We start from the raw sequence: 20,277 nt of genomic DNA, 5'->3' as shown, positions 1-20,277 counted from the left end.
TACCCATAACATCATGTTAGAGCTGTTTGATACTTGACCTCAGTGTGTATGTGAGACAGCGCTGGACCAGTCTGCAGTCTGATATCCCTGGAGGTGATCTGGGATATGTTGTCCTTTAATGTGGCCGATAAAGGCAAGATGTGGGTGAGCCTCATTAGGGTCTGGTAGCAACTGAAAGGCGCTCCTCAAGATAGATTCAAATGGTTGTAGAGGAAGGTTGTCACATTTGAGGTTATTATTAAAGATATTTATTGAAATTAACAGCCCACAGGTGATAAGTAGAGTCAAAGCGTTGGCTGTGATAGATGGCATGGTCAGGACTGACCAGGAACTGGAGTTCAAATACAACAAGTACTGATATGACATGCCGGTTCTCTGTCATTTTACAGCAACCAAAGGGCTCCTATCATATTCAATGAGGTCAATCCCAACCACACCAACCATCACAGCCTTGAGGAAGGGGGAGACATTTTCCCTGATATGTTGGCATCACCCGTGAACTGTGAATTTCAATAAATATATTTTTAATAACCTAAGTGTGCTGACCTTCCATATCGAGCATGCCTTTTCACCCACCCGAATAATACTTGTTACTGTATTCATGCTAGAATATGTCCTCTCCTGTGTAATAGTTGGATCAGTCTGCAGTTTATTGGTAGAATATTGTATACATCTGAGCCTTTGTATGTCCTCCCAGATTCTACGTGTACAGAACAGAGATCTCTGGCTCCAATACCAGATAAAGAAGCAGAGCATCGACTCCAAGAACGGTTTCACCACCAATGAGAAAGAGCTTTTCCATGGGACTGACTTTGCCTCCATCCAACATGTCAATCATAATGGGTTCAACCGGAGCTACGCAGGGAAAAATAGTGAGAGATTTCAGGGAAAAATAACAGCTTATTAGCCAATATTAATGATAAGAAATGATCTGGATGTGTATGTGAATGGAGAGAATATAAGGGGCCATTGGTATCTGGAGAAAATAGGAATGTAGTTTGATGATTCAGGGAGTGGCCGCGTACCTTAGAGGATCAGAATGGATTTAATTACTGGTGCAGCAAATTGGATCGTGGTGTAAAGGTTTTTGTCTTCCTCTGGATCAAATGCAGGCTTCATGCTGGACACCAGAGCTGACTCTTCTATATACATACTATAACATATCTCCACCAGGTTTTTGTCGCTGTCTGTGTCCATGTTGAGGAGATTTCCTCCCATTTCCAGTCCTAGTGACACCCTATCACTCACAGACACATAGATTTTCACCAGAGGAGGACATTTTGGGAAATCCTCCCTTCAGAGACACAGACAGTAAAAAAAAAAATTTCAAATGTGGTAAAAGTAAAAGAACGCCATGAAGATTCTGATAGTCCAGACAGAGTTTATGAGTTGCAGAGTTCTAAGGAAAGGCCAATGTCTATTAGAGGTTCAGATGGCTCCTTTAGACTTTTAGCCGAATGGAATCTGGGCATAATCTGGATACCAGATAAAATCCTTAAGCCAATGACTGGAAAAGGCTGCATATCAAATATATATCTTTAATGGATTGTATTTGGTATCCAGATTGTGCTCAGATTCCCTTTAGTTAAAAAGTCTAAAGTCCTGGTAAAGAGGTCCCTTTAAACACCCAGAATGCTTTTGAGTTTCATAAAACTGCAACTAATAACTATCAAATGGACTATCAAAACCCTTGTGGTGCTCATTTCTCTTTCTGTTTTAAGACTCTACCCCAAGGACCCAGCCTATGGCTGTGGCCCACTACAGCAGCCTTTCTCATTCAGGGTGCCACCTGGGTCCATCAGGGGTGCCACATTGTGTCTGGTATTTTCACACAGCATCATCTGTTTTCATGGTTCTGGCAGCATCGTAAACACATGAGGTTAATCCAGGGTGGGCGGCATTCAGGGAAGCCCCATCATTCAGAAGGGGTTGGAAATCTTTATTCACCCACACCACCTCTCCTCTGTGGTGAAAATCAGAAGGTAGGACTCTTATCTTAAAGGGGGACTGAGGATTCAGTTGTGAAATGGAGTATTTGCATGCTCTGAAATGAAAGGGTTGTAGGGAGTGTCATATGAAAGGGGGGACTGGGGTCTCTGATGTGAAAGGGAGGCAGAAGGGGTCTCTGATGTGAAAGGGGGGCTCAAATGAATATGTGACCCCATTTTAGACTGGGTTGCCTTGAGATTTAACATACCTTCAACTGGTGCCATGACTAGTGTACTGCCTGAATCCAGTAAGGACTAATAAAACCAATTGGTATACCTACCTACAATCAGTGTCAGTGGGAACTTATCTGAGAGGCAGAAATTGCATTGCTCAAGGAACCCCTAGCAACCTCTGGAGGAACCCATGAGAAAGCCTGGTTTGGAGCCTCAAAACCTAGTTACTGTATCAGGTAATAAAAGCCAGACAGAGGCCATAATCCTTTTCCATTCAAACCAGAACTAAGCTGGGCTTTAATACCAAGAGCTACAGTGCCTTGCAAAAGTATTCACCCCCTTGGCATTTTTCATGTTTTGTTGCCTCACAACCTGGAATTAACATGGATTGTTTGAGGATTTGCATTATATAATTTACAGAACACACCCACAACTTTGAAGATGTTTTTTTTTATTGTGAAGCAAACAACAAATAGGACAAAATAACAGAAAAAGTCAATGTGCATAACTATTCACCCCCCTAAAGTCAATACTTTGTAGAGCCACCTTTTGCGGCTATCTCAGCTCCAAGTCTCTTTGGATAAGTTTCTATGAACTAGCCACATCTTACCACTGGGATTTTTGTCCATTCCTCCTTGCAAAACTGCTCCAGCTCCTTCAAGTTGGATTGTTTGTGCTTGTGAACAGCAATCTTTAAGTCTGATCACAGATTTTCTATTGGATTGAGGTCTGGGCTTTGACTAGGCCATTCCAACATATTTACATGTTTCCCCTTAAGCCATTCAAGTGTTGCTTTAGCAGTGTGTTTGGGGTCATTGTCCTGCTGGAAGGTGAACCTCCTTCCTACCCTCAAATCACACACAGAGTGGTACAGGTTCTGATCAAGAATATCCCTGTATTTAGCACCATCCATATTTCCCTCAACTCTGACCAGTTTCCCAGTCCCGATTGCTGAAAAACATCCCCACAGCATGATGCTGCCACCAACATGTGGTCACGGTGGGGATGGTGTTCTTTGGGTGATGTGATGTGTTGGGTTTGTACCAGACATAGCATTTTCTTTGATTGGCAAAAAGTTCAATTTCAGTCTCATCAGACCAGAGCACCTTCCTCCATACATTTTGGGAGTCTCCCACATGGCTTTTCGCAAACTCAAAACGTGCCATTTTGTTTTTTGTTGAAAGTAACGGCTTTCTTCTGGCCACTCTGCCATAAAGCCCAACTCTATGCAGCGTACGGCTTATTGTCGTCCTATGTACAGTGTGACGGGAGTCACTAATTGGGGCACAAGGTGAATGAGAACCCCACTATGATCTGTGCTAGTCAGACTCAATGCTGTATATATGTATATATAATGAGTGCTGTCTCATTATGTTGTGGACTCTTTGCTGTGATGGTTGGGGTAGACTGTATTCTATTGTCTATTGTGGCTGTCTGCCTCAACTATTATGGGATGCCTAAGTGTCTTGCTGTGAGGAAAGAGGGAGGGGGGATTCCTCCAGTAGCCCCAAGTTAAGCACACCTGACCTGTGTGTCCATTGTCATTGCACAGTTTAACCCTCCCTGTTTTCCAAGGGTTGGGGGAAGTGTTTTGAAGTGGGATCTGTATAACATGTGTTTGAATAAAGATTAATTCCTGCTTGAACCTCAAGACAGAGCCTTGTCTCGTATTTGGGGAGAATTATTTGTATGGGTTCCTTGTTCTGCTGACTGAAGTGCTCAGTAGCTGCCTTTGTGTTTGGGTATGGAATGTCCTAAACGACTTTAACCCCTTTCATACTCGGGGTGTCGTTACAACTGGTGGCAAGCAGCGGGATGATTCCCACAGCCCAGAAGGACAGCTACAAGAGGACACAGGCCAATGGAAGCACAGTATGAATGGCTGAAGCGCTCTACCCTCAAGGACTTACTGGAGAACCGGGGCTGACCGGCCAACAACCGTAAGAAGTGGGACATTATCGCAGAACTAGTCGAAATGGATAGAGCCAAAAGACCCAACATAACTGAAAGGCCCAACAGACAGGACACCCGAAAAGGCAAGTTTTGATCGGGCTGTTAACATAAGACTGGCACATTATGGTCCTAACCCTACAGCGGAGATCATAGACCGAGTTATAGCAGCTGTGTAGGCAAATTGGCTACAGCAAAGAGGTGCTGCAGCAGCAGAAGTCACAGCAGCACCAATTGAAAGGAGAGGAGAGGTACATTTTGCTGCTTTTAAAAATTTAATCGAAGCAGAAAAAGAGATTGATGGGTACCTTGCCAATTTTGAACACCGGGTGCCCACAGAGGAATGGGTTACCATTTTGTCTGGGAAATTGTCCGGCCAGGCCAGTAAAGCGTTCAGAGCCATCCCAGACGAGGATATTATGAACTATGGGCTGGTAAAAGAAGCACTTTTGGCCAGGTATGCCATCACACCGGAGGCATCCTGGAGGTGGTTCTGAGAGATGAGCAAGCAGACTGGAGACTCGTATACCAAGTGGGCATGCCGCCTACACCGCACGGTATCCCACTGGGTCACTGGATGCCAAGCAGTATCCGGGGAAGAGGTGCTGCAGCTGTTCCTGCTGGAGCACTTCTTTGACAAGCTGTCCCCGGAAGTCAGAGAGTGGGTCCGGGACCGACAACCTTTCACCTTGCCTGAAGCAGCTCGCCTGGCAGACGAATACACAGATGCCCGCAAACTGGATAACCCTGTGGTCAAGACAACAGCTTGGGTGGATTATCGATCAGTGGCACCCCCTCCAGCTGGCACCTACCAACCACAGTCATACCGCCCTACAGCACCACCTTCAGCGGCCAATTATTCTTAGCAGCTCAGCTTCAACTCCCAGGACTAGTCACAACTCCTCAGGTGTTTCAGGTGTAAACAGCTAGGGCACAAAAAGCCAGACTGTCCATTGAATCCAGCCAGGCAGTCCCAGTCGGGAAGAAAGCCAGCTGGGGGGAATCCCTGCACATCCATGTCTGCGGCTCACTGCGTTGAGAAGGAAGAACATTGGGGCGTCCTGCACTAGGCTGATCCAGTACAAGCAGCTAGGACAACAGGCAGCAACCCAGGCAGACTGTCAGGGTTAATGGAAAGGTAGCCAATGGCCTACGTGATACTGGCGCCACCATGACCTTATTACAGAAGAACCTCATCCCAGAGAGCCAACACACCAGAGACACTGTAGCCGTAAGGGTAGCAGGAGGCACGATTTTCCAGCGAACCGTTGCCCGTGTTCACCTGGATTGGGGAGTTGGTTCGGGACCTGTGAATGTGGGGGTGATGAAGGATTTGCCAGTGGATGTACTACTGTGAATGATTTGGCCCCCCTCGTTTATGCTTACACGCTGATGGGCCCCGCTAAAGCCAACCCAGTGACTACCCGTGCCCAGACCCGTGCTGTTGGAACCGACCCGCTTGCTGCTGAGACCCAGGTAAGACTATCTTCCCCGACATGTACCTTAGATCAGGCTCCCCTAGGCTGGCATACCCCAGAGGCATTCGGGAGGGAAACCCGGGAGGACCCGGCCTTACACAAGCATAGGGCTAAGGCAGATACTCAGGAAAGAGGAATAGATGGGGAGCTTTATGAATGGGTGGGGGATAGACTGTATAGGATCCCTAAGTCATCCCCGGGAAATAAAGCCCCTTTGCAGAAATGACATCTGGTGGTACCTAAGAAATACCAGCTGGAGATTCTGCGAATCGGGCATGATTTACCACTAGCAGGACATCTGGGGTCCCATCGCACAGCCCATAGAATTACACAGAATTTCTTCTGGCCCAATTTTAACGAGGATGTGCGACAGTACTGCAAGACGTGTGACACATGTCAATGGGTAGGTAAGCGGGGGGACCACCCTAAGGCCGGACTTATGTCCATACCTATTATTGGGGAGCCCTTTTACCGCATAGCCGTTGACATTGTGGGTTCCTTGGCCAAGCCTAGTCCATCCAGGAAGAAGTATATTCTCACCGTGGTGGACTATGCCACCCCTTACCCAGAGGCAGTAGCTATGTCCAATGTAACGAGCCCCTTGCTCGCTCGATTCCACTCTCCCGACACTCCTCTGCAGCTATTGAATCAGACTGCAACGTCTGATGGTTCGGTCATCCAATGCTCCGGGATTAGAACTTCAGCTATGTGCCATTCTAACCCAGTTGTGATAGCTCAGAACAAACACCAGGCAGGCTGTATGTAAGTTCAAACAGGAATCTCTTTTATTGCAATATACAGGCTCTTTTATACACTAAAAGTGGAGGTGCATACCTCCGACTCATATTACTCTAACAATACAGCTGTAACCTAATTAACCTAATTAACATGAGCTAATTAACTAATCCCTTTAGACAGCCTAGGTGACTCAGACATGACCTTTAGGCCAGACTGGCCGTCTTGTAGTTCAGAAAATCCAATCAACATTATCACAATAACAGAGTTGATTAAACACAAACAACAATGGGGATCTAATGACCCTTAGATCCCATACTAGAGACTTATTTTCAATACACATTTTAGCAGACAACAGACAGGTAGCTGGAATTGATGACATTAGCATTTAACAGTAGGAGTCCCAACGGTATGAATCAGTCACTATTCCAATATGGCAAATCCAGGGTCCCCAGAGTCTGTGTGTCCTGGGGGACCAGGACCCGAATCCACAGTGATACCGCATCAAGGGTCCCCAGGCATACAGCTCACAAAGAGCACTGTTCCCCCAAATGCCAGGGCCCACGATCGATCAGCAAGAGGCTAGCATACAGTCCCCTCCAAAAGTCTCTCTCCTGGCTAGGTCTGTCACATCCAACATTAAAGCAGAGACAGTAGCTGATGCCCTGGTTAAAATATTTACTAGAGTGGGGTTCCCTAAGGAGATTCTCTCTGACCAGGGAACCCAGTTTACCGCTGTGCTCACCCAGCAGTTGTGGAAGGTGTGCAATATTAAGCCCTTGCTGAGCTCACCTTACCACCCCCAGACTAATGGTCTCTGCGATCGCTTTAATGGGACCCTCAAGCAAATGCTGAGGACCTTTTCGGACGCTTTCAGAGACTGGGTGAGATTCCTGCCTTACCTCTTATTTGCATACAGAGGGGTACCCCAGGAATCTACTGGGTTCTCTCCCTTTGAGTTACTCTATGGGAGAAGGGTCCATGGACCCCTCGATCTCATTAGAGGAAAGTCTTAGTGCTCAAGCCTGTGAAGACCGACAAGATGCAGGCATCTTGGCAGGGCTCATATAAAGTAGAAGCCCAGGTATGTGATACTACCTATGTTATTGACAGCTGTGTAGATGAAAGAATCCAGCTAACCTTTCATGTGAACATGCTAAAAGAGTATCAGAAACGGCAGGAGGATGTTGCTGCAGTATGTGCCCCTGCTGCGGACGACTCCGAAAGTTTACCCCTCCCTGACTTACTTGAGAGAGACCCCCAGACTGACCCCATTAGCCTCGTACAGCTAGGGGACCGGTTAAACCCCACAAAGAAGGAACAGGCCAAGCGGCTTCTGTGGTAGAAACAGGTGACTTTCTCCCAAAAACCAGGCTACACGACCCTGGCTGTGCATAAGGTAGAGACCCCTGGACAAGCACCCCTTCGACAGCCCCCCTACCGTATCCCTGAAGCAGTCCGAGAAGGAATGCAGAAGGAGATACAGGAGATGACTCAGTTAGGAGTCATTGCACCCTCTGACAGCCCTTGGGCCTCGCCTGTAGTCCTGGTGCCTAAGAAAGATGGAACTACTCGGTTCTGCGTGGACTACAGGCGACTCAATGAGAAGACCGCCACTGACGCCTACCCGATGCCCAGGGTAGACAAACTGCTAGATCGTATAGCCAGGGGACGTTATTTAACTACAATAGACCTGTGTAAGGGCTATTGGCAGATTTCCCTGGCCGAGGATGCTATCCCCAAGTCTGAATTTGTTACCCTGTTTGGCCTGTACCAGTCTAAAGTCATGCCATTCGGGATGAAAAGTGCCCCGGCTACCTTCCAACGTATGGTGGATAGGCTCCTCTATGGCTTTCAGGATTTTGCATGTGCATACCTGGATGACATTGCGATCTACAGTGGGTCTTGGGAGGAGCACATGGTTCACGTAGGGGTGATTCTGGACAAGATTTGGGCTGCAGGCCTGACCTTGAAACCAGACAAGTGCCATCTAGGTATGGCGAAGGTGCAGTACCTGGGACACCGAGTAGGGTGTGGGAACCAAAGACCAGAGCCAGCCAAGATAGAGGCAGTAGCTAACTGGCCCACACCCCGTACTAAGACCCTGGTATTAGCCTTCTTGGGGACTGCAGGGTACTACCAACGTTTTGTCCCTGATTATTGCTATCGCCAAGCCCCTGACTGATCTGACAAAAAAGAATTTACCTAGGCAGGTCCTGTGGTCTCCAGCTTGGGAAGCCGCATTTCTAGCCCTCAAGCAAGCATTTGTAAATGCCCCTGTCTTGGCTGCCCCAGTACCTAACAAACGTTTCCATGTCCACGCAGACGCTTCCATGTTTGGACTGGGTGCTGTGCTGAGCCAAATCGGGGAGGATGGAGGAGAACACCCTGTCACATACCTGAGCAGAAAGCTATTACCTCGGGAAGTGAGCTATGCGGCAGTGGAGAAGGAGTGCTTGGCCCTGGTCTGGGCCCTTAAAAAGTTGAACCCTTATTTGTACAGACAGGAATTTTCATTAGTCACCGACCACAACCCATTGGTTTGGCTTAACCGGATCTCAGGAGACAATGGCAGGTTGCTGCGGTGGAGCTTAGCCCTGCAACCTTACAATTTCACCATCAGCTACCGACCCGGTAAGCAAAATGGCAATGCTGATGGATTGTCCCGGCAAACAGACGTCACTCTGGCCTCCTAGTTCCGGACATCCCCAAGTTGACCCGAGAAGGATCAAGCCGGGTCTGCCGGAGTGTTCCACAAGGAGAGAGCCATGTGACGGGAGTCACTAATAGGGGCACAGGGTGAATGAGAACCCCACTATGATCTATGCTAGTCAGACTCAATGCTGTATATATGTATATATAATGTGTGCTGTCTCATCCTGTTGTGGACTCTTTGCTGTGATGGTTGGGGTGTGACTGTATTCTATTGTCTATTGTGGCTGTCTGCCTCAACTATTATGGGATGCCTAAGTGTCTTGCTGTGAGGAAAGAGGGAGGGGGGATTCCTCCAGCAGCCCCTTATTAAGACTGTGTATTGATTAGACTTTAAACACACCTGATCTGTGTGTCCATTGTCATTGGACAGTTTAACCCGCCCTGTTTTCCAAGGGTTGGGGGAAGTGTTTTGAAGTGGGATCTGTATAACGTGTTTGAATAAAGAATCATTTCTGCTTGAACCTCAAGACAGAGCCTTGTCTCGTATTTGGGGGAGAATTATTTGTATGGGTTCCTTATTCGGCTGATTGAAGTGTTCGGTAGCTGCCTTTGTGTTTGGGTATGGAATGTCCTAAATGACTTTAACCCCTTTCATACTCGGGGTGTCATTACATATAGATACTCCGGTCTCTGCTGTGGAACTCTGCAGCTCCTCCAGGGTTATCTTAGGTCTCTGTGCTCCTCTCTGATCAATGCCCTCCTAGCCCGGTCCGTGAGTTTTGGTGTGCGGCCGTCTCTTTTCAGGTTTGCTGTTGTGCCATGTTCTTTCCATTTGGTTATGCTAGATTTGATGGTGATCCTAGGGATCGTCAAAGATTTGGATATTTTTTTATAGCCTAACCCTGACTTGTACTTCTCAACAACATTGTCCCTTACTTGTTTGGAGAGTTCCTTGGTCTTCATGGCAGTGTTTGGTTAGTGGTGCCTCTTGCTTAGGTGTTGCAGCCTCTGGGGCCTTTAAAAAGGCAATAATCAGAGAGGCAGTACAGAGACCTAAGGTAAACCTGGAGGAGCTGCAGAGTTCCACAGCAGAGACTGGAGTATCTGTACATAGGACCACAATAAGCTGTATGCTCCATAGAGTTGGGCTTTATGGCAGAGTGGCCAGAAGAAAGCCATGACTTTCAGAAAAAAACAAAATGGCACATTTTGAGTTTGCGAAAAGCCATGTGGGAGACTCCCAAAATGTATGGAGGAAGGTGCTCTGGTCTGATGAGACTAAAATTTTACTTTTTGGCCATCAAAGAAAATGCTATGTCTGGTGCAAATCCAACACATCACATCACCCAAGGAACACCATCCCCACAGTGAAACATGGTGGTGGCAGCATCATGCTGTGGGGATGTTTTTCAGCAATCGGGACTGGGAAACTGGTCAGGGTTGAGGGAAAGATGAATGGTGCTAAATACAGGGATATTTTTGAGCAAAACCTGTAGCACTCTGTGTGTGATTTGAGGCTAGGACAGAGGTTCACCTTCCAGCAGGACAATGACCCCAAACACACTGCTAAAGCAACACTTGAGTTGTTTAAGGGGAAACATGGAAATGTGTTGGCATGGCCTAGTCAAAGCCCAGACCTCAATCTAATAGAAAATCTGTGGTCAGACTTAAAAATGTCTGTTCACAAGCGCAAACCATCCAACTTGAAGAAGCTGGAGCAGTTTTGCAAGGAGGAATGGGCAAAAATCCCAGTGGTAAGATGTGGCAACCACATAGAGACTTATCCAAAGCGACTTGGAGCTGTGATAGCCGCAAAAGGTGGCTCTACAAAGTATTGACTTTAGGGGGGTGAATAGTTATGCACATTGACTTTTTCTGTTATTTTGTCCTTTTTTTAGTGTCATCTTCTCTCCCATGTTTCACTCTCACCTCCAGACCTTCTCTTCTGCTGCACCTCTTCTCTGGAACTCTCCCATATTAATGTGTGACGTGTCTTTCTTTTCAAACAGATACTCTTTTTGGAAATGGCACGTATTTTGCAGTCAATGCAAATTATTCTGTTAACTACGCCAGCCCTGGTAAAAATGGACGGGGACACATGTACCTGGCCCGCGTTCTCACCGGACTCTACTGTGTAGGAGATAAAGAGATAAAAACACCTCCAGCCAAAAACGCAGACACCCCCACCGACCTTTATGACAGTGTGACGGATAACGTCCAGAATCCTTCAATGTTTGTGATATTTAATGACATCCAGGCCTACCCCGAATATCACATCGTCTTCCAGTGATGATCTATGACCGTGACCGGGGATCACACAAATCTCCAGGACAGAGACTCCTGAAAATCCCTGTATTTGTGTCACCTGGTCGGATCGGGATTTCCATGGAGCCTCAGGGAAGACTATCAATGTTTTGAAGTGCAATTATTATTTGCGGCATTCTGGGTCTGTTCACACTACAAACTTTGCTGCAACACGGACAGTTTTTTGCCTTAAGATGCATTGCAGCCGGCTGCATTAGCAAGTCCATTCATAATAACCAATGGGCTGTAACCTACCTCAACACAGGAACATTTCTGGCATGTGGCGTTTTGCATCACAACATACATGTGCTGCGTTACATTGGGGAGCCATTAAAACCCAACACATGCATGCCATGTTACTACAATGTGCTGGTGTGTCTGAGTCCTAAGAGTAAATATGAAGTCTCCAAACTGCTGGCCATTGGGGGTCTTATTTATAAAACTATTGGGAAAGGTAGGTGATGGAGGGGGTGGGGTGGATTCAGACAGGTCCTATGAGCCAATCACATTACAACGTTCATTCTTCAGCTATCAATTTTTGGTGCAGGTCTGATGTTTGGTTGCCTGAAATGGATCTTCCTATACAGTATATGGCACTTTAGTCTCATACAATGTAACAAGATAAATGTAAATGAATAAAATGGTTACAATGTTGTGTTTTCGGATTATTTCATTTCATGTTCACATGTCAGATTCTGGACAGTTTATTCTCAATATTAAAGGGGTTGTAAAGGTTTTTTCACCTTAAAGCCGAGTTCCGCTTAAAAAAAAAAAAAAAAAAATTAAAAGTCAGCAGCTACAAATAATGCAGCTGCTGACTTTTAATAATTGGACACTTACCTGTCCTGGGGTCCAGCGATGTGGGGGATCGAAGCCCCGCTTGTCTGGGGCCGGCATTGTAACTGTGGGTGCCCACTGCGCATGCGCCGCGCGCCGTGACCTCACAGGTCCCAGATGATTGCCTAGAGGGAGGGGGAGAGGTGATCTCCCTTCTTGCACCGAAGGAAGTGACGTCAGGAGTCCAGGCGCTGAAGGAGGCAGATTTCGAGGGACAACATAGTAACAAGCATTAAAAGGTAAGTAAAAAAATAAATACATTTCTCCAAATGTTTTTTTTAATTTATTTCATGCACATTAATGACATTTTTTTTTTTTTTGGGTGGAACGCCACTTTAATGCATCCTATGCATCCTACCAGCCCCCCGTTTTACTTACCTGAACCCCTTCATTCAGTCGACGGGAGCACGCTGTCTTTCTCTTCACGGGCTCCCGGCTCTTGATTGGATAGATTGATAGCAGCGCAGCCATTGGCTCCCGCTACTGTCAATCAAATCCAATGACGCAGGGGGTGAGACGCAAATGCTGGACTCGGGATCGCGCCCGCAAAGTAACCCCCTCGGGTAAGTGCTTCTCCTAGGGGGTTATCAGATGTGGGGAGGAGCCGCGAGAGCCGCCGGGGGACCCCAGAAGAGAAGGTTCGGGGCCACTCTGTGCAAAACGAGCTGCACAGTTGGAGGTAAGTATGACATGTTTGTTATTTAAAAGAAAAAAAAGAAAAAAAAGAAAGCCTTTACAATCACTTTAACACAGAATTCTAATTCTGGGGATTAACAACCAACCAGATGTTGATAACCGAAGAGCTGACTGTTTGATGACAACTGAAGTCTTCAATAACCCCGAAATGTAATAGTGGGGTGTTTAGGTTACTGCATGAACCTACAATCAGAAAGAGATTGCACCAACTTAAACTGAGTGAGATTTTTTTTAACCACTTGCCGATCAGCCGCCATCATTATACTGGAGCAGGTTGTCTGTACTGCGCGAATCGCTGTAGCCGAAAGTCGGTTCATGCAATAGATACAGTGGCCGCGCGCACGGCGCCATAGTGCATGACCGGCGGCTGCTATGTCCGCCGGCCACCCGCGATCGCTCCACAGGGAGCCAGAACGGGGATCTGTCAATGTAAACAAATCCTTGTTCTCACAGGGAAGGAGAGAGAGATTGTCTGTTCCTGGTCACTAAGAACAGCGATCTCTCTCCTCCTCCAGTCAGTCCCCTCCCCCCACCGTTATAAACACCTCCCAGGGAACACATGTAACCCCTTGATCACCACTAGTGTTAACCTCTTCCCTGCCACTGACATTTATACAGTAATCAGTGCATTTTTTTTAGCTCTGATCGCTGTATAGATGTCAATGGACCCAAAAAAGTGTCAAAAATTTCCGATCTGTCCGCCACAATGTCGCAGTCCCGCTAAAAATCGCAGATCGCCGCCATTACTAGTAAAAAAAAAAAAAAAAAAAAATTTAATAAAAATGCCACATATCTATCCCCTATTTTGTAGACGTTTGTTTGGGTACAACTTCGCACGACCGCGCAGTTGTCAGGTAAAGCAACGCAGTGCCATATTGCAAAAAATGGCCTGGTCACTAAGGGGGTAAATCATTCCAGTCCTTAAGTGGTTAATAAAACGAGGAAGATTACAGTTTGCCATTGAACATAACAGACAAAGATCACACCTCCAGGCATAGGCGTGCGCACAGGGTGTGCCAGGTGTGCCTGGGCACACCCTAATTGCCTTGTGCGCTGCATATTCCCCCCTGTTTTGACCACTGATATTTCATCCCCCCCAAAAAATGTTACACAAGCCCAAAAATTTGGGGAAAAGAAAATTAACTAAATTACACTGACCACTGCCCTACTGACACCATCAGTACATATACACATGCATATGTATTTAGGCTTTGGGGTGCACACCCTAATGCAAGAGGCTGCGCACACCTATGCCTCCAGGAACAATGTGCTGAAGACGGATCCATCAAAGACCAGACTTTCTAGAACACATGTGTCAAGCTCAAGGCCCACGGGCTGAATATGGCCCTCCAGTCCATTTCTTGTGGCCCTCGCACCTCTCCTGCAGCTGTGGCAACCCCCTTGTCTCTGTCCCCACCTTGTCTCAGCAGTCAACAGCAGAGAGGAGCACAGAACTCCTCTGCCAGATCCTGTGTGTCTTATTGCAGTCCCAGAGAGGCTCGTCTCTGCCCCCACCCCCTTCCCCATCTCAGAAGTCGGCAGCAGTACAGAACTCCTTCTACGGATTCTGTGCCTCTCTGTGCAGCCTCATCTCTGCCTCCCCCTGGTCTCAGCATTCAGCAGACTCCAGGTCTCCTCTTTCCTCCTCCAGACCCTGAACTTCCCAGCTCCCACTCCCAGTTTCTTCACGGAAGCAGCACAAGGTAATGTGGGAGCACTGTGATGTAAGGAAGGGTGGGGGACGCTTGACTTCTGATGGCGGGGGGCTCTTGACATCTGATATAAGGGGGAGTGGGGTCCTCTGGACATCTATTCTTACAGATACAACCGGCCCATTGAGTGCAACCATAATGCTGATTCGGCCAAAGATCAAATTGAGTTTGATGCCCCTGTTCTAGAACAATGTGCTAAAGACAGATCCATCAAAGACCAGGCCTTTTGGAAAAATATCAAATAGTTAAGATCCAAATAGCTTTGACTCTGAGGAAGAGGGTACTGCCCTTGAAAAACGTACGACATTTGGATCATTGATGAGGTAATCCCAAGCCGAGGGCAAGCAAAGTGGACAAACTGATTGTATTACTCTGATACACTTTGTCAGTATGGACGTCTGTGAGTAGATATATTTATGTTTGTTTGAATAAATGGTTTTAGTGATATGCTCTAGGCTTGAGCGCCCTCTCTTTTTGTTCAGTTGGCTTTGGGAGATCTCCAGTCCAAGGCATTGTGCAACGCTTTTAGCATCAGACCACTTTGCTCATGCACAGAAGGTGTTATATCTAATTTGCTTTTGGAACAACATGCTGAAGACTGACCCCACAAGGACTAGACCTTCTGGAACAGTGTGTTGAAGACTGCTCCATCAATGACCAGACCTTCTAGAACAATGTGCTGAAAACTGATCCATCAAAGACCAGACCTTCTAGAACAATGTGCTGAAAACTGATCCATCAAAGACCAGACCATCCAGAACAATATGCGGAAGACTGATTCATCAAAGACTAGACCTTCTAAAATGATGTGCTGAAGACTGATCCATCAAAGACCAGACCTTCTAGAACAGTGATGGCGAACCTTGGCACTCCAGATGTTTTGGAACTACATTTTCCATGATGCTCAACTACACTGCAGAGTGCATGAGCATCATGGGAAATGTAGTTACAAAACACCTGGAGTGCCAAGGTTCGCCATCACTGTTCTAGAACAATATGCTGAAGACTGATTAATCAAAGACTAGACCTTCTAGAACAATGTGCTGAAAACGGATCCATCAAAGACCAGACCATCTAGAATAATATGCTGAAGACTGATTCATCAAAGACTAGACCTTCTAAAATGAAAAGCTGAAGACTGATCCATCAAAGATATTGTATTCTAACAATGAAAAAATTGAAAGTGCTTAGGAGACACAATGTGTATGTAAATCCCAACCCAAATGACAATAAGTGCATGGAATATTTATGCAAAAGTGCAAAAAATGTGTTGAAAATCAATAATCATAAACCAAAAACACTTATAATCAGTCCATAATCATATGAATTGCATTAGATAAAGAAGGAAAACGTCCGCTTCATATGCCGGCTTTTTAATGATATTTTTTATTGGGATTTTTTTATATTCTCTTGTGGTTTATTTTAACCAATAAATACCCTAAACGTTATCATACTATTGGAGTCTTTTCTCCTTATACCTTTTATTTGTATACGGACTCTTCCATTCCTGAGTCCCCCCTCTGATGTTGGAGCAGTTGGATCATCCCGTCTATACGGAAGTCGGTGGTATACGCTGTCAAGACCTGGCGATTAACATCTTGTCCCCGCAGAGGGTGAAATCTGCAAGCCCATAAGACCTTGCCATAGTGGAGGTCCAACATTTGGGGTAAGCGCACACCTATTACTTCTCTCGCTGCAATCAATGCACATCTGATCAGAAGTATTTTGATTCATCAATCCTTAGTGTGTGGTGATGAAACATATGAAGCGGACGTTTTCCTTCTTTATCTAATGCAATTCATATGATTATGGACTGATTATAAGTGTTTTTGGTTTATGATTATTGATTTTCAACACATTTTTTGCACTTTTGCATAAATATTCCATGCACTTATTGTCATTTGGGTTGGGATTTACATACACATTGTGTCTCCTAAGCACTTTCAATTTTTTCATTGTTAGAATACAATATCTTTTTACTGCTAGCGCAATTAAGTTTATTTATATGTTTACCACTTCATAAATATTTGGACTTTTATTTGCAGCTGCACCTTTGTATATATACTTTTCTATCATACATTGCTCATTAGCGCAGGTTGATTCTACCATTTTCTGATCCATCAAAGACCAGACCTTCTATAACAATGTGCTGAAGACTGATCCATCAAAGAGCAGACCTTCTAGAACAATGTACTGAAGACTGATCAATCATAGACTACACACTCTAGGATAATATGCATAAGACTGATCAACGTTAGAGAAGACCTTGTTGAACAATGTGCTGAAGACTGATCCATCAAAGATAGAATAAAGTTCCATAGGTAACCAGCTTTCAAAATGGGTGCTCCATATTTCCAAATACACAGTTTAAGTAACATATTGTAATGGAACCAAAGGTACAATTCAGATGCTACTTATGGGCATACATATATATAACTTTCTCCCTCCTTATTGGCCCAAAATGCAGAAGTACTGAGCATATCTGTCAATCCCTGCTAAGGGAGTTTACAAATAGCACACGTTATCATAAAACTGCCCATAGACACAACCCTCAAACTACACCTAAGTATCACCACGTAAATTCATAATATAATAACTGTCCATTTATCCTTGGAGTAGTTGTCAGGTCCAGCTCAGGGGGGGGGGGTTGTGTTCATCTTTGTTTCACAGGAGTTTTATCCTTTGCTGTATTTATATCCCAAATATCAGAAACGTCCCACATTGGGATATGTGTCTGCACCTCTGTGATGTTTTCATGAAAACATTAAATATACTTTTGGACTGTGAGGATTTTGTAATTCTCTATTATCTGCAATATGTTCCATAGTTTCCTGATGAAGCAGGTGGGAAAGCCTGTGAAACGTGTCGAAGATTAACAACCCCTCCCCCTTGGGGTGGACCTGGCAACTACTCCAAGGATAAATGGACAGTTATTCTGGTGATACTTTGTGGTGATTTGAGGGTTGTGTCTGTGGACAATTTTATGATAAAGTGTGTCAGAAACAACAACTAACATACAATTTTTCAGGGCAAGCTTTTGGAGTGTGTCCCCATCTTCAAGGTTCAAGCAGTACTAAAAAAAAATAACTCACAATCTATCCTAGTTCAATTACCATTTCTGTGTACATTTGTTTGTAGGGTTTTTTTGCTTTTTTTTTCTCCCTCTGAGATTGTTTTTTTTTTTTAACATTCTGATAAAACTCTGTTACTCAGTACCTGTCAGGAAAGGTTCCACCCGCTCATGATACTGTCTGACATTTGGCGTGCAGTACTGTGGTCCACCAGCAGGTGTCTCCTGGCAGTCTGGAACTGCCAGGGGAGCCTTCCCCTGTTGGTGGTATTATGTAATCCTTGGGCCGCAGTACTGACGTCCACCAGCGGGTGGTTCCTGGCAGTGTGGGGCCGACATCATCTCCTGCAATTAGGCATCACCTGAGTGATTGCAGGAGGTGTGTATAAGTCCCGGCAGACACACTGATGCCTTGCCTTGGTATCTTTCCTTGCGCCCTGACCCTGAACCTGTGAAGCTCTGTATCTGCATCTGTACCTGTACCTGTACCTGTACCCATACCTGATCCTGTTCCTGTCTGTTACCTGAGCCCTGGACCCTGAACCTTGTACCTGTACCCGTCCCTGCTGTGATCCATCCATCCTCTTCCTGTGCTGTTTGTCTTCCTTTTCCCCAGCTGCTGACCTCCCTTTGACGACCCTGGCCTGGCCCTGTTTATGATTCTGGTATTCCCCTTTACTTGTATATATTTGTCTGTTATTATTTGTGGGTTTCTATTGGTGGTTGGTTGGTTGCACATTGTAGTATATTGGAGGTGGTTGTATTTATTAGGTATTTATTCACTTATCTTAATAAATCATATATTTTCACCTTACCTGCGTTTGTTCCTCTGTTGCCGTCCACACAGCTCTGGTCACACCTGATACTTGACAGTACTGCTGGGACCTTGAAGGAGACCCCTGACCCCCCAAAAGCCTGTCCTAAAAATTTTTATGTTAGTGCAGATAAAAAAAGTATCATGGACAGTACTTGTTGTTGTTTCTGTCGCAAGTGCACTAATACGGCTACAATCACCTCAAGAATGATCACGTGTGTACAATTATTTATAACCTCCCCCTAGCAGGGTTTGACATCTATGCTCAGTACTCCTACATTTTTGTATGAGGAGATTGTATATAAATATTTGAGTTTTGTACACCATTAACCACTTGCCCACCGGGCACTTAAACCCCCTTCCTAACCAGACCAATTTTCAGCTTTCAGCGATCTCACATTTTGAATGACAATTACTCAGTCATGCAGCATTGAACCCATATGAAATTTTTTGTCATTTTTTTTTACACAAATAGAGCTTTCTTTTGGTGGTATTTGATTACCACTGGGTTTTTTTATTTTTTGTGCTATAAATGAAAAAAGAAAATTTTGTAAAAAAAAAAAATGCATTTTTTTTTCGTTTCTGTTTAAAATTTTGCAAATGAGTAATTTTTCTTCATACATTTGGGCCAAATTTTATACTGCTACATTTGTTTGGTAAAAATAATCAAAAACAATCAAAATTGGTGTATATTATTATTTGGTCTTTGTGAAAGTTATAGAGTCTACAAGCTATGGTGCAAATTACTGAAAATTGATCACACCTGATGTACTGAAGGCCTATCTCATTTCTTGAGACCCTAACAAGCCAGGAAAGCACAAATACCCCTCAAATGACCCCTTTTTGCAAAGTAGACAATCCAATGTATTTAGTAAGAGGCATTGTGAGTTTTTTAAAGTTGTAATTTTTTTTCCTACAATTCTTTGCAAAATTAAGATTTTTTTTCTTCTTTTTTCCTTACAGAATTGTCATATTAACAGGTTATTTCTCTCACACAGCATATGCATACCACAAATTACACCTCAAAACACATTCTTCTACTCCTCCTGAGTATAACAATACCACATGTGTGAGACTTTTACACAGCCTGGCCACATACAGAGGCCCAACAGGCAAAGATCTCCTTCAGGCGTTCTAGGGACATAAATTACACATTATATTTTTTGACTACCTCTTATGCCGCATACACACGATAGGATTTTCTGACAACAAAACCATGGATTTTTTTCCGAAGGATGTTGGCTCAAACTTGTCTTGCATACACACGGTCACACAAATGTTGTTGGAAATTCCGAACGTCAAGAACGCGGTGACATACAACAAGTACGACGAGCTGAGAAAAATTAAGTTCAATATTTTGTGCATCAGAATTGTGTACACACGCTCAGAATTTCCGACAACAAGTTTTGTTGTCAGAAAATTTGAGAACCAGCTCTGTTGGCGGAAATTCTGACAACAAATGTCCTATGGAGCATACACACGGTCGGACTTTCCGACAACAAGCTCACATCCAACATTTGTTGTTGGAAAATCCTATCGTGTGGACAGGGCATAACACTTTTGAAGGCCCTGGAGCACCAGGACAATGGAAACGTCCACAAAATGATCCCATCTTGGAAAATAAACACCCCCAACATATATTCTATGAGGCATAATGAGTCTTTTGAGCGTGTCATTTTTTTCCGCAAGTTTGTGGAAAACGTGGAAAGAAAATGAAAGCTTTTTTTTTAACACAAAGTTGTTCATTTATAAGATATTTCTGACACATAGCATGTACATAGCAAAAATTACACCCCAAAGTACATTCTGCTACTCCTCCTGAGTTCTGCGATACCACATGTGGGAGACTTTTCCACAGCCTGGG

The 20,277-nt window shown here is 44.9% G+C and overlaps 1 protein-coding gene across 1 annotated transcript in view; it reads left to right on the top strand.

Moving 5' to 3' along the window:
- Positions 1–12,072, top strand: part of LOC141147317 (protein mono-ADP-ribosyltransferase PARP14-like) — a 157,437-nt gene extending 145,365 nt beyond the window's left edge. The window contains exons 15-16 of the mRNA XM_073634534.1: positions 698–872; positions 10,990–12,072. Of these exons, the coding sequence (XP_073490635.1) occupies positions 698–872; positions 10,990–11,270 (456 nt within the window). The 3' untranslated portion in view covers positions 11,271–12,072. The remainder of the gene's footprint in view (positions 1–697; positions 873–10,989) is intronic.
- Positions 12,073–20,277: the final 8,205 nt, after the last annotated feature.

This window comes from Aquarana catesbeiana, linkage group LG06, assembly GCF_042186555.1.
Source record: "Aquarana catesbeiana isolate 2022-GZ linkage group LG06, ASM4218655v1, whole genome shotgun sequence".
Lineage (NCBI taxonomy): Eukaryota > Metazoa > Chordata > Amphibia > Anura > Ranidae > Aquarana > Aquarana catesbeiana.
Note: the sequence above shows the minus strand (reverse complement) of the source record. Positions and strands in the feature narration are given on the sequence as shown.